The sequence below is a fragment of the Tachyglossus aculeatus genome, chromosome 22 (assembly GCF_015852505.1).
Source record: "Tachyglossus aculeatus isolate mTacAcu1 chromosome 22, mTacAcu1.pri, whole genome shotgun sequence".
In the NCBI taxonomy this organism is placed as follows: Eukaryota; Metazoa; Chordata; class Mammalia; order Monotremata; family Tachyglossidae; genus Tachyglossus; species Tachyglossus aculeatus.
In genome coordinates, this window is record NC_052087.1 from 39,311,249 (window position 1) to 39,326,616 (window position 15,368).

At 50.2% G+C, this 15,368-nt stretch overlaps 1 protein-coding gene across 1 annotated transcript in view; it reads left to right on the forward strand.

Annotated features, from left to right (window-relative positions):
* Positions 1 to 15,368, forward strand: part of FERMT3 (fermitin family member 3) — a 36,076-nt gene that overhangs the window by 12,376 nt on the left and 8,332 nt on the right. The window contains exons 4-7 of the mRNA XM_038764977.1: positions 3,042 to 3,161; positions 9,841 to 10,012; positions 11,625 to 11,727; positions 13,130 to 13,237. Of these exons, the coding sequence (XP_038620905.1) occupies positions 3,042 to 3,161; positions 9,841 to 10,012; positions 11,625 to 11,727; positions 13,130 to 13,237 (503 nt within the window). The remainder of the gene's footprint in view (positions 1 to 3,041; positions 3,162 to 9,840; positions 10,013 to 11,624; positions 11,728 to 13,129; positions 13,238 to 15,368) is intronic.

A 15,368-nucleotide genomic window follows, 5' to 3' on the forward strand; every position in this document is an offset into this window, starting at 1 on the left:
TACACTCTGCTGCTTCTCACCATGCTGCTTCTTACTGTGTGCAAAGCACTGTACTAAGCAGCTGGGAGACTATAATAGAGCAACAAACAGACACAGTCCCTGCCCACGATTCATTCATTCAATCGTCTTTATTGAGCACTTATTGGGTGCAGAGCACTGTACTAAGCGCTTGGGAAGGACAAGTCGGCAACATCTAGAGACGGTCCCTACCCAACAGCGGGCTCACAGTCTAGAAGGGGGAGATGGACTACAAAAAAAAACATATTAATGGTGAGCCCACAGTCTAGAATAGAATCGGGAGACACGTTTCCTGCCCACAATAAGCCCACGGTGTAGACGGCTGTGAATAGAAATAAATAAATGACAGATACGGACCTAAGTGCTGTAGGGCTGAGGGAGAGGGGGAATAAAGGGAGCAAATCAATCAATCAATCAATCGTATTTATTGAGCGCTTACTGTGTGCAGAGCACTGGACTAAGCGCTTGGGAAGTCCAAGTTGGCAACATCTAGAGACGGTCCCTACCCAACAGTGGGCTCACAGTCTAGAAGGGGGAGACAGAGAACAAAACCAAACATACTAACAAAATAAAATAAATAGAATAGATATGTACTAGTAAAATAAATAAATAGAGTAATAAATATGTGCAAACATATATCCATATATACAGGTGCTGTGGGGAAGGGAAGGAGGTAAGATGGGAGGGATGGAGAGGGGGATGAGGGGGAGAGCTCCACACAGCTCCACAGGGAAGCACCCGCACACACGCACAAAAATCCAAGCGTGAGGATGATGCGGAAGGGAGTGGGAGAAGAAGAAACGAGAGGGAAGGCCTTTGGATGAGGTGTGCCTTCGGCAAGTCGTTGAAGGCATCTTTCCTATAGAGAAGCAGCGTGGCTCAGTGGAAAGAGCCCGGGCTTTGCAGTCAGAGGTCATGGGTTCGAATCCCGGCTCCGCCAATTGTCAGCTGGGTGACTCGGGGCCAGTCACTTCACTTCTCTGGGCCTCAGTTCCCTCATCTGGAAAATGGGGATGAAGACTGTGAACCCCACGTGGGACAGCCTGATCACCTTGTAACCTCCCCAGCACTTAGAACAGTGCTTTGCACATAGTAAGCGCTTAATAAATGCCATTATTATTATTATTCTCTGGGCCTCAGTTAACCTCATCTGTGAAATGGGGATTAAGACTATGAGCCCTCTATGGGACAACCTGATCACCATGTAACCTCCCCAGCGCTTAGAACAGTGCTTTGCACATAGTAAACGCTTAATAAATGCCATTATTATTATTATTATTATATTTCCTCCTCATGCTGAGAAACAGCATGGTCCAGTGGATAGACCACAGGCCTGGGAGTCAGAAGGACCCGGGTTCTAGTCCCGGCTCTGCCACTTGTCTGCAGTGTGACCTTGGGCAAGTCACTTCACTTCTCTGGGCCTCAGTTACCTCATCTGTAAAATGGGGGTGAAGACTGTGAGCCCCCACCGTGGGACAACCTGATCACCTTGTAACCTCCCCAGCACTTAGAACAGTGCTTTGCACATAGTAAGCACTTAATAAATGGCATTATTATTATTATTATTATTATTATTATTATATTTCCTCCTCACGCTGAGAAACCGCGTGGCCCAGTGGACAGACCACAGGCCTGGGAGTCAGAAGGACCCGGGTTCTAGTCCCGGCTCCACCACTTGTCTGCTGTGTGACCTTGGGCAAGTCACTTCACTTCTCTGGGCCTCAGTTACCTCATCTGTAAAATGGGGATGAAGACTGTGAGCCCCATGAGGGACACAGAATGTGTCCAACCTGATTAGTTTGTATCTACCCTGGCACTAGAGAGAAGCAGCGTGGCTCAGTGGCAAGAGCACGGGCTGGCGAGTCAGAGGTCATGGGTTCTAATCCTGGCTCCGCCACTTGTCTCTTCCCCGCTTCAAAGCCCGAGAGCTCACCTTCTCCAAGAGGCCTTCCCAGACTGAGCCCCCTTTTTCCTCTCCTCCCCATCCCCTCCGCCCTACCTCCTTCCCCTCCCCACAGCACTTGTATATATATTTGTACAGATTTATTACTCTATTTATTTTACTTGTCCATATTTACTATTCTATTTATTTTGTTAATGGTGTGCATATAGCTTTAATTCTATTTGTTCTGACGATTTGACACCTGTCTACATGTTTTGTTTGTGGTCTGTCTCCCCCTTCTAGACTGTGAGCTGGTCGTTGGGTAGGGACCGTCTCTATATGTTGCCGACTTGTACTTCCCAAGCGCTTAGTCCAGTGCTCTGCACACAGTAAGCACTCAATAAATATGATTGAATGAATGAATGAATGAACTTGTCAGCTGTGTGACTTTGGGAAAGGCACTTCACTTCTCTGGGCCTCAGTTCCCTCATCTGTAAAATGGGGATGAAGACTCTGAGCGCCATGTGGGACAACCTGATTACCTCATATCTACCCCAGTATTTAGAACAGGGCTTGGCACATAGAAGTCTTCTAGACTGTGAGCCCGCTGTTGGGTAGGGACCGTCTCTATATGTTGCCAACTTGGACTTCCCAAGCGCTTAGTACAGTACTCTGCACACAGTAAGCGCTCAATAAATACGATTGAATGAATGAATGAATGGCTTTGGGCAAGGCACTTCACTAATCTGGGCCTCAGTTCCCTCATCTGTAAAATGGGGATGAAGACTTTTGAGCGCCACATGGGACAACCTGATTACCTCGTATCTACCCCAGCAGAGCACTGTACTAAGCGCTTGGACAGTGAAGGACCACAAGGGCCCAGAAGCTGAGGGTTGGGATGCAGGGGTTGGCTCACGCCATCAGCCAAGTCCCCACCAATCAATCAATCACCCGTCTCCATGTTTTGTTTTGTCATCTGTCTCCCCCTTCTAGACTGTGAGCCCGTTGTTGGGTAGGGACCATCTCTAGATGTTGCCGAATTGTACTTTCCAAGCGCTTAGTCCAGTGCTCTGCACACAGTAAGCGCTCAATAAATATGATTGAATGAATGAATGAATCAATCTTTCTTATCTTCTCCCAGGCATTCGGCACCCCGAGGAGTTGTCCCTGCTGCGAATTCCGGAGAAAAAGGAGAAGAAGAAGAAGGAGAAGGAGCCTGAGGAGAAGGTGTTTGATCTCAGCCAGGTCGTCATTGCTGGAGGTGAGGAGGCCCTCAACCAATCAATCAATCAATCAATCAATCATATTTATTGAGTGCTTACTGTGTGCAGAGCACTGTACTAAGCGCTTGGGAAGTACAAGTTGGCAACATACAGAGACAGTCCCTACCCAACAGTGGGCAGGATTTTCTGAGCGCTTACTGTGTGCAGAGCACTGGACTAAGTGCTGGGGAGAGTTAAATATTCATTCATTCAATCGTATTTATTGAGCGCTTACTATGTGCAGGGCACTGGACTAAGCGCTTGGGAAGTACAAGTCGGCAACATCTAGAGACGGTCCCTCCCCAACAGCGGGCTCACAGGCTAGAAGGGGGAGACAGACAACAAAACAGAAAATATATAATAATAATGATGGTATTTGTTCATTCATTCATTCATTCAATCATATTTATTGAGCGCTTACTGTGTGCAGAGCACTGTACTAAGTGCTGGGGAGAGTTAAATATTCATTCATTCAATCGTATTTATTGAGTGCTTACTGTGTGCAGAGCACTGGACTAAGCGCTTGGGAAGTACAAGTCGGCAACATATAGAGACGGTCCCTACCCAACAGGGGGTTCACAGTCTAGAAGGGGGAGACAAAGCGCTTACTACACACTAAGCACTGTTCTAAGCTCTGGGGAGGTTACAAGGCGATCAGTTTGTCCCACGGGGGGCTCACAGTTTTAATCCTCATTTTACAGATGAGGTAACAGGCACAGAGAAATTAAGTAACTTGACCAGAGTCACACAGCTGACAGTTGGCAGATCCAGGATTTGAACCCATGACCTCTGACTCCAAAGCCCGTGCTCTTTCCACTGAGGCACGCCGCTATATGTACAATATATATATATATATATACAATATATATAACAGTTGGTAGACACATTCCCTGCCCACAACGAACTCAATCCAGAGGGGGAGGAAGCCACGAATAGAAATAAATAAATGACAGATATGGACGTGAGAGGTGGAGGTCTGAGGGAGGGGAGCAAATTCAAGTGCAATCAATCAATCAATCGTATTTATTGAGTGCTTACTGTGTGCAGAGCACTGTACTAAACGCTTGGGAAGGACAAGTTGGCAACATGTAGAGACAGTCCCTACCCAACAGTGGGCTCACAGTCTAAAAGTGCAAGGGTGAAGAAGAAGGGAGAGAAGGGAGTGAGAGGGTTTAGTCGGAGAAGGCCCCTTGGAGGAGATGTGTCTTCGATAAGGCTTCGAAGGTGGGGAAAGGAATTGTCCGATGTGGAGAGGAAGGGCGTGCCAGGCCAGAGGCACGTTGTGGGCAAGATGCCGGGGGCGAGATGGACGTACAGTGAGTACATGGGCATTAGAGGAGCGATGTGTGGGCTGGCTTGTATTAGGAAAGCAGTGAGGTGAGGTAGGAGGGGGCAAGGTGACTGACCGCTTTAAAGTCAGTGGTAAGGAGTTCCTGTTACATGCGGAGGTGGCCGGGCAACCACTAGAGGTTCTTGAGGGGTGGAGAAACAGGAACCGAATTCACATTTTTGTAGCAAAATGACCCGGACAGCCGAGTGAAGCACGGACTGGAGCGGGGAAGACACAGGAGGCTGAGAGGTCAGCGAGAGGGCCGATGCAGTGAGCGAGGCAGGAAGAGGGTAACTGGGATTAACACGGTCGCAGTCCAGATGGCAAGCGGAGGGCGAAGTTTAGGGACGGGGTGAAGGCTGAACCGACGGGGTGTAGCGACAGGTCGAACGTGTGGGTTGAATGGGAGAGACGAGTCGAGGACGATGCCAGGGTTTCGGGCTTGTGAGGCGGGAAGGGTGGCGGTGCCGTCCACAGTGACGGGAAAGTCAGCTGGAGGACGGAGTTTGGGTGGGAAGATAAGGACTTCTGTTTTGGACACGTCCAATTCGCGATGTTGGCAGGATCTAGAGACATCCGTCTCTAGACTGTAAGCTTATTATGGGCGGGGAACGTGTCCGCTAATATTCTCTTGTACTCTCCCAAGTGCTTAGCACAGTGCTTTGCACATAGCAAGCGCTCAGTAAATAATAATAATAATAATAATGATGGCATTTATTAAGCATTTACTATGTGCAAAGCACTGTTCTAAGCGCTGGGGAGGTTACAAGGTGATCCTGTGGTCCCACAGGGGGTTCACAGTCTTAATCCTCATTTGACAGATGAGGGAACTGAGGCCCAGAGAATAATAATAACAATAATGATGGCATTTATTAAGCGCTTACTACGTGCAAAGCACTGTTCTAAGCGCTGGGGAGGTTACAAGGTGATCAGATGGTCCCACAGGGGGTTCACAGTCTTAATCCTCATTTGACAGATGAGGGAACTGAGGCCCAGAGAATAATAATAATAATAATGATGATGGCATTTATTAAGCGCTTACTACGTGCAAAGCACTGTTCTAAGCGCTGGGGAGGTTACAAGGTGATCAGGTTGTCCCACGGGGGGTTCACAGTCTTAATCCTCATTTGACAGATGAGGGAACTGAGGCCCAGAGAATAATAATAATAATAATAATGATGGCATTTATTAAGCGCTTACTACGTGCAAAGCACTGTTCTAAGCGCTGGGGAGGTTACAAGGTGATCAGGTTGTCCCAGGGGGGCTCACAAATACCACCGATTGATCCAAGGAGAGATTTCCCGGGGGGCAGGAGGAAATACGGGACTATGGAGAAGGAGAGAGAGGTCAGGACGGAAGGTGTAGGTTTCATTCAGTCGTATTTAGTGAGCGCTTCCTGTGTGCAGAGCACTGGACTAAGGGCTTGGGAAGTACAAATCGGCAACATCGAGAGATGTTCCCTCCCCAACAACGGGCTCACTGTCTATCATCCGCACAGAGGTGGTAGTTGAAGCCGTGGGAGCCAGCGAGTTCTCCACGGGAGTGGGTGTAGATGGAGAATAGAAGTGGGGGGACCCAGAACTGAGCCTTGAGGGACGGGAGACAGAGGTGAAGCCCGTGAAAGAGACTAAGAACGAATGCCAATTTCTTGCTGTGTGACCTTGGGCAAGCCAGTTAACTTCTCTGTGCCTCGCTTCCCTCAACGGTAAAATGGGGATTAAATGTCTGTTCTCCCTCCTACCTCAGACTGTGAGGCCCCATGCGAGACAAGGGACTGTGTCTGACTTTATTACCTTGTATCCACCCCAGTGCTTAGAACAGTTTTGACACACAGGAAGAGCTCAACAAATAGCATTTTAAAAAAGCCCAAACCAGGGGAGGACAGTGTTAGTGAAGCCAAGGTTCACCATCAGGAGGGTCTGTCCATCCCCTCAGGAGGGGACCTACAGCGGGGATTGTCTCTCTTTGTTGCCGAATTCATTCAATCGTATTTATTGAGCGCTTACTGGGTGCAGAGCACTGTACTAAGCGCTTGGGAAGTACTAGCTGGCAACATATAGAGACAGTCCCAAACAACAATGCGCTCCCAGTCTAGAAGGGGGAGACAGACAACAAAACAGAACATGTAGACAGGTGTCAAAATCGTCAGAACAAATGGAATTAAAGCTACATTCATTCAATCGTATTTATTGAGCGCTTACTGGGTGCAGAGCACTGTACTAAGCGCTTGGGAAGTACAAGTTGGCAACATGTATGTACATCATTAACAAAATAAATAGAAGAGTAAATATGTACAAGTAAAATAGAGTAATAAATCTGTACAAATATATATACAAGTTACTGAGGGTCTCCCATTATCAGTCATATCTCAAATCCCTACACTGTATGGTAAGCACCTTACACAGACAATAAAAAAATCAGAATTTAAGACACTGTGGATTAAAGTACGGGGCTGGTACTGAATGAGGCTGGAAAAATTAAAATGCAATCCCCCCAGGGGGTTTTTGAAATGTTAATTGTACTTTCCAACCGCTTAGTCCGGTGCTGTGCGCACAGTAAGCGCTCAATAAATACAATTGAATGAATGAATGAATAAGGGATGGGGACCACAAGGAAGATGATGATGATGATGGTATTTGTTAAGCACTTACTACATGCCAAGCACTGTACTAAAAGTGCTGGGGTGGATATGGGCAAATCGAGTTGGACACAGTCCCTGTCCCATGTGAGGCTCATTCATTCAATTGTGTTTATTAAGTGTTTACGGTGTGCCGAGCACTGTACTAAGCACTTGGGAAAGTACAATACAACAATAAAAAGCAAAGTCTCAACCCCCGTTTTACAGATGAGCTAACAGCCCTAAAGAAGTGAAGTGACTTGCCCAAGGCCACAAAGCAGAAGCAGCATGGCTTAGTGGAAAGAGCCCGGAGTTTGGGAGTCAGAGGTCATGGGTTCTAATCCAGGCTCCGCCCCTTGTCAGCTGTGTGACTTTGGGCAAATTGCTTAACTTCTCTGGGCCCTCATCTGTAAAATGGGGATAAAGGCTGTTAGTCCCATGTGGGACAACCTCATTACCTTGGATCTACAACAGGACTTGGCACACAACAACAATTAATAATAATTAGAAAAGCAGCTGACTTGGGAGTCAGAGGCCATGGGTTCGAATCTCGGCTCCGCCACTTGTCAGCTGTGTGGCTTTGGGCAAGGCACTTCACTTCTCTGGGCCTCAGTTCCCTCATCTGTCAAATGGGGATGAAGACTGTGAGCCCCACATGGGACAACCTGATCATCTTGTATCCCCCCCCCCCCCCCAGCGCTTAGAACAGTGCTCGGCACATAGTAAGCGCTTAACAAATACCATCATTATTATTAAGTGGCGGAGCTGGGATCTCCCCCTTCTAGATTGTGAGCCCGTTGTTGGGTAGGGATTGTCTGTGTTGCCGATTTGTACTTCCCCAGCGCTTAGTCCAGTGCTCTGCACACGGTAAGTGCTCAATAAATACGAATGAATGAATGAATGAATGAATGAATGAATGAATGAATTAGAACCCATGCCCTTCTGAGTTGCAGGCCCTTGCTCTATCCATTAAGCCAGGCCGCTTCTCCAGGGATCAGCTGGGGGTCAGAGAGGGCCCAGGAGGGTCCAAGACACTGGCTTGGGAGGACTTGGGGTAGTTCAGGGAGGAGGTGAGGGGGAGGACAATAATAATAATAATGATAATGATGGCATTTATTAAACGCTTACTATGTGCAAAGCACCGTTCTAAGCACTGGAACAGTACAACAGGACAAGGTGATGCCTCCACTGCCGAGGGGACCTGAGTCTAAGGAATCAACCCCGCATCCCGGCCCTGCCACTTATGAGTTGTGTGACCTTAGGCAAGTCACTTCTCTGAGCCTCAGTGCTCTCATCTGTCAAATGGGGATGAAGACTGTGAGCCCCACGGGGCACAACCTGATCACCTTGTATCTCCCCCAGAGCTTAGAACAGTGCTCGGCACACAGTAAGCGCTTAACAAATATTGTCATTGTTATTAAGCGGCAGAGCTGGGATCTCCCCCTTCTAGACCGTGAGCCCCACGGGGGACAACCTGATGACCTTGTCCCTGTAATAATAATAATAATAATAATAATAATAATAATAATAATAATAATAATAATAATAGCATTTATTATCCAGCGCTTAACAAATGCCATCATTATTATTAAGCGGCGGAGCTGGGATCTCCCCCTTCTAGACCGTGAGCCCCACGGGGGACACAACCCACAACCTGATGACTTTGTATCTGCCCCAGCGCTTAGAACAGCGCTCGGCACACAGTAAGCACTTAACAAATATCATCATTATTATTAAGCGGCGGAGCTGGGATCTCCCCCCCTTGACCGTGAGCCCCATGGGGGACACAACCTGATGACCTTGTATCTGTTCCAGCGCTTGGAACAGCGTTTGGCACATAGTAATTGCTTAACAAATGCCATCATTATTATTAAGCGGTGGAGCTGGGACCTCCCCCTTCTAGACCGTGAGCCCCACGGGGGACACAACCTGATGAACTTGTCCCTGCAATAATAATAACAATAATAATAATAATAATAATGGCATTTATTATCCAGCGCTTAGAACAGTGCTGGGCCCAGAGGAAGCGCTTAAGCCCTGCCGTCATCATGAGTATCATCTGTGGGGGTGGGCCGGCGGGGTGACCTGTAATAATAATGATAATGATGGCATTTATTATCCAGCACTTAGGACAGGGCTGGGCCCAGAGGAAGCGCTTAAGCCCTGCCGTCATCATGAGTATCGTGTGGGGGTGGGCCGGTGGGGTGATTGCTGGACTGCCGTCGGGGTGACTGACTGACTGATGGACAGCCAGACTGCCGTCGGGGTGACTGACTGACTGACTGATGGACTGCCGGACTGCGGTCGGGGTGACTGACTGACTGCCGGACTGCCGGACTGCCGTCGGGGTGACTGACAGACTGCCGGACTGCCGTCGGGGTGACTGATTGACTGGCTGACTGCCGGACTGCCGTCCGTTGGGGTGACTGACTGAATGACTGACTGACTGCCGGACTGCAGGCCAGCCGTAGGGGTGACTGACTGACTGACTGACTGACGGACTGACTGACGGACTGCCGTCCATCGGGGTGACTGACTGACTGACTGACTGCTGGACTGTAGGCCTGCCGTTGGGGTGACTGACTGACTGACTGCCGGGCTGCAGGCCTGCCGTCGGGGTGACTGACTGACTGACTGACTGACTGCCGGACGGCATGCCGTCCGTCGGGGTGACTGACTGACTGACTGACGGACTAACAGGCATCCGTCGGTGGGTCGGCGGTTCGGCCAGGGGTGTCCCCAGGCCTGTTCCGGGGTCTGCCGTCGCACCTGTCGGACTCGGCGGAGGCGGAGGCCTGTTACCGCAGCCTGCTGAGCCGGGCCCAGCCGGCCCCGGACCCCCGCCTGCTGCAGAGCCTGCCCAGACCCGACGCCCTCAGCGACAAGACGCGCCTCCACTCCAGGTCTCCCCACCCAAGGGACCCCCAAGGGACCCCCAAGGGACCCCCGACCCTTTGGGACCAGCCCCGACCCCCTCCTTCCCCTCAGAGCCTGTCCCGCCCCCTCCTCCTCCTCCTTTCATTCATTCATTCATTCAATCATTTTTATTGAGCACTTACTGTGTGCAGAGCACTGTACTAAGCGCTTGGGAAGTACAAGTCGGCAACATCTAGAGACGGGCCCTACCCAACAGCGGGCTCACAGTCTAGAAGGGGGAGACAGACAACAAAACAAAACATATTAACAAAATCAAATCAAATCAAACAAAATCACATAAAAATAAAATAAAAACCCCGTCCTCCTCCTCCTCAGCCCCGCCCCTTCTCCTCCTAGGCCCCGCCCCTCCTCCTTTCATTCATTCATTCATTCAATCGTATTTATTGAGCGCTCACTGTGTGCAGAGCACTGGACTAAGCAGGGCAACATAGAGAGACGGTCCCTACCCAACAGCGGGCTCACAGCCTAGAAGGGGGAGACAGACAACAAAACAAAACAGATTAACAAAATAAAATCAAATAAAACAAAATTAAATTAAAATTAAATAAAACCCCCGCCACCGTCCTTCTCCTCCTCCTCCTCCTCCTCCTCAGCCTCACCCCCTCAGGCCCGGCCCCGCCCCCCATCCTACTCCTCGTCCCCCCCTCTTCCTCCTTTCATTCATTCATTCAATCAATCGTATTTATTGAGCACTTACTATGTGCAGAGCACTGGACTAAGCGCTTGGGAAGGACAAGTGGGCAACATCTAGAGACGGTCCCTACCCAACAGCGGGCTCACAGTCTAGAAGGGGGAGACGGACAACAAAACCAAACAGATTAACAAAATCAAATCAAATCAAACAACATCGAATAAAACTAAAATAAAAACCCCTCCCCCGTCCTCCTCAGCCCCGCCCCTCCTCCTCCTAGGCCCCGCCCCCTCCTCCTTTCATTCATTCATTCAATCGTATTTATTGAGCACTCACTGTGTGCAGAGCACTGGACTAAGCAGAGCAACATACAGAGACGGTCCCTCCCCAACAGCGGGCTCACAGTCTAGAAGGGGGAGACAGACGACAAAACAAAACAGATTAACAAAAGAAAATCAAATAAAACAAAATAAAATTAAAATAAAATAAAAACCCCCTCCTCAGCCCCGCCCCCTGCCGGCCAGTCCCCGCCTCGCCCCGTCTCTGCCCCGCCCCCTGCCGGTCAGTCCCCGCCTCGCCCCCCTCTCTGCCCCGCCCCCTGCTGGCCAGTCCCCGCCTCGCCCCGCTCTGTCCGGCCCAACTCCTTCTTTCATTCATTCACTCATTCAATCCTATTGATTGAGCGCTTACTGTGTGCTGAGCACTGTACTGAGCGCTTGGCAAGGACAAGTTGGCAACATCTAGAGACGGTCCCGACCCAACAACGGGCTCCCCCATGCTAATCAGTCCCCGTCCCCCTGTGCCCATCCACCCACCCAACCCCTGTGCCCTCCCCTCCCACTCTGGGCCTTGTCTGCCCGCCCCCTCCTGTGCCCCTCGGTCTGTGCCCGGGCCCTCCACGCCTCACCCCCCCCCCCCCGGTGCCCTCTGCCCCCTCCCTCCCCCAGGTGGCTGGACTCATCGAGATGCCTCCTGCAGCAGGGAGTGCAGGCCGGGGACACCCTCCTGCTGCGCTTCAAGTACTACAGCTTCTTTGACCTGGACCCCAAGGTCAGAGGGCAGGCCCGAGGGGGAGAGAGAGGGAGGAAAGAGGGGGCAGTGAGGATGGCAGTGAGGATAGCAGGAGTGATGGCTGTGATGGGGGGGGCGGGCCCTGCCAGGGACCACATAGGACCTTAGAATTTCACCCCTAGAGAAGCAGCGTGGCTCAGTGGCAAGAGCCCGGGATGGGGATTCGGAGGTCATGGGTTCTAATTCCGGCTCCTCCAATTGTCAGCTGGGTGGCTTTGGGTGATGGGGTGGCGGGCCCTGCCAGGGACCACAAAGGACCGCAGAATTTCACCCCTAGAGAAGCAGCGTGGCTCAGTGGCAAGAGCTCGGGATGGAGAATCGGAGGTCACGGGTTCTAATTCCAGCTCCGCCACTTGTCAGCTGGGTGACTTTGGGTGATGGGCCCTGCCAGGGACCACAAAGGACCGCAGAATTTCACCCCTAGAGAAGTAGCGTGGCTCAGTGGAAAGAGCCCGGGATGGGGAGTTGGAGGTCATGAGTTCTAATTCCGGCTCCTCCAATTGTCAGCTGGGTGACTTTGGGTGATGGGCCCTGCCAGGGACCACAAAGGACAGAATTTCACCCCTAGAGAAGCAGCGTGGCTCAGTGGAAAGAGCCCGGGATGGGGATTCGGAGGTCATGGGTTCTAATTCCGGCTCCTCCAATTGTCAGCTGGGTGACTTTGGGTGATGGGGTGGTGGGCCCTGTCAGGGACCACAAAGGAACGCAGAATTTCACCCCTAGAGAAGCAGTGTGGCTCAGTGGCAAGAGCCCCAGATGGGGAGTCCGGAGGTCATGGGTTCTAATCCCGGCTCCTCCACTTGTCAGCTGGGTGACTTTGGGCCCGTCACTTGTCAGCTGGGTAACTTTGGGCAAGTCACTCAACTTCCCTATGCCTCAGTGACCTCCTCTGTCAAATGGGGGTGAAGCCTGTGAGCCCCAGATGGGACAACCTGATGACCTCGTATCTCCCCGGCACTTAGAATAATAATGATGGCATTTATTAAGCGCTTATTATGTGAAAAGCACTGTTCTAAGCACTGGGGAGGTTACAAGGTGAGCAGACTAAGAGCCCACTGTTGGGGAGGGACCGTCTCCATATGCTGCCAACTTGTACTTCCCAAGCGCTTAGTCCAGTGCTCTGTACACAATGAGCGCTCCATAAATACGATTGAATGAATGAATGAATGAATGAAAAGGTTGTCCCACAGTGGGCTCCCAGTCTTAATCCCCATTTTACAGACGAGGGAACTGGGGCCCAGAGAAGTGAAGTGACTTGCCCAGCTGACACTTGGCAGGGCTGGGATTTGAACCCATAGCCTCTGACTCGCTCCAAAGCCCGGGCTCTTTCCACTGAGCGCCTGGCACGTAGTAAGCGCTTACCGTACCCCCGCGACCCCAGACGGACCCGGTGCGGCTGACCCAGCTGTACGAGCAGGCCCGCTGGGACCTCCTGCTCGAGGAGATCGATTGCACCGAAGAGGAGATGATGGTGTTCGCTGCCCTCCAGGTAAGGGGGTGCGGGCTAGCCAGCCCAGGGCGTGGGTGGGGGAATGGTGGCCACCGTCTAGGGAAGCAGCATGGCGGCGGCAGTGGGGCCTGGGAATCAGAATGGCCTGGGTTCTAATCCCGCTCCGCCGCTCAATCAATCAATCGTATTAATTGAGCGCTTACTGTGTGCAGAGCACTGCACTAAGCGCTTGGGAAGTACAAGATGGCAACATCTAGAGACGGTCCCTACCCAACAGTGGGCTCACAGTCTAAAAGGGGGAGACAGAGAACAAAACCAAACTTACTAACAAAATAAAATAAATAGGATAGATATGGACAAGTAAAATATATAAATAAATAAATAGAGTAATAAATATGTACAGACATATATACAGATATACAGGTGCTGTGGGGAAGGGAAGGAGGTAAGATCGCGGGGATGGAGAGGGGGGCGGGGGGGAGAGGAAGGAAGGGGCTCAGTCCGGGAAGGCCTCCTGGAGGAGGTGAGCTCTCAGTAGTGTGGTCATGGGCAAGATACTTCACCTCTCTGTGCCTCAGTTCCCTCCTCTGTAAAATGAGGACGAAGACTGTGAGCCCTCTGCGGGACGGGGATTATGTCCAACCCAATTCATGTGTATTCATTCATTCATCCCATCGTCTTTATTATTAATAATAATAATAGTGATAGCATTTATTAAGTGCTTACTATGTGCAAAGCACTGTTCTAAGCGCTGGGGAGGTTAACAAGGTGATCAGGTTGTCCCACGGAGGGCTCACAGTCTTCATCCCCATTTTACAGATGAGGGAACAGAGGCCCAGAGAAGTGAAGTGACTTGCCCAAAGTCACACAGCTGATGATAAGTGGTGGAGCCGGGATTTGAACCCATGACCTCTGACTCCAAAGCCGGGGCTCTTTCCACTGAGCCACGCTGCTTTATTGAGCGCTTACTGTGTGCAGAGCACTGGACTAAGCGCTTGGAAAGCACAAATCAGCAACAGAGACAGTCCCTACCCAACAATACTATTCTCCTTATTTTATTTTGTTACTGTGTTTTGCTTTGTTGTCTGTCTCCCCCTTCTAGACTGTGAGCCCGCTGTTGGGTAGGGACCGTCTCTAGATGTTGCCGACTTGTACTTCCCAAGCGCTTAGTCCAGTGCTCTGCACACAGTAAGCGCTCAGTAAATACGATTGAATGAATGAATGAATGAGGCCTTCCCAGACTGAGCCCCCTCCTTCCTCTCCCCCTCCTCCCCTTCTCCATCCTCCCCGCCTCACCTCCTTCCCCTCCCCACAGCACCTGTATATACGTATATATCTTTGTACGTATTTATTACTCTATTTATTTTATTTGTACATATTTATTCTATTTATTTTATTTTGTTAAAATGTTTTGTTTTGTTGTCTGTCTCCCCCTTCTAGACTGTGAGCCCACTGTTGGGTAGGGACCGTCTCTATATGTTCCCAACTTGTCCTTCCCAAGCGCTTAGTACAGTGCTCTGCACACAGTAAGCGCTCAATAAATACGATTGAATGAATGAAAAGTGCCGAGTGAATGAATGAATGAATGAATGAGGCCTTCCCAGACTGAGCCCCTTCCTTCCTCTCCCCCTCCTCCCCCTCCCCATCCCCCCGCCTTACCTCCTTCCCCTCCCCACAGCACCTGTATATATGTATGTATTTATTACTCTATGTATTTATTTATTTTATTTGTACATATTCTATTTGTTTTATTTTGTTAATATGTTTTGTTTTATTCTCTGTCTCCCCCTTCTAGACTGTGAGCCCGCTGTTGGGTAGGGACCATTTCTAGATGTTCCCAACTTGTCCTTCCCAAGCGCTTAGTACAGTGCTGTGCACACAGTAAGCGCTCAAAAAATACGATTGAATGAATGAAAAGTGCCGTGGGGAGGGGAAGGAGGTAGGGCTGGGAGGATGGGAAGGAGGAGAGGAAAAGGGGGGAAAAAGGGGGAAAAAGGGCCCAGAGAGGTTAAGTGACTTGTCCAGTCTGGTGGCAGAGCGTGAGCCTGAACCCGTGTCATCTGGCTTTGAAGTTGAAGAGGTTGTTGTACATATGTATTTGTACATATTTACTATTCTATTAATTTTGTTAAGGACGTGCATCTAGCTTTATTTCTATTTATTCCGATGA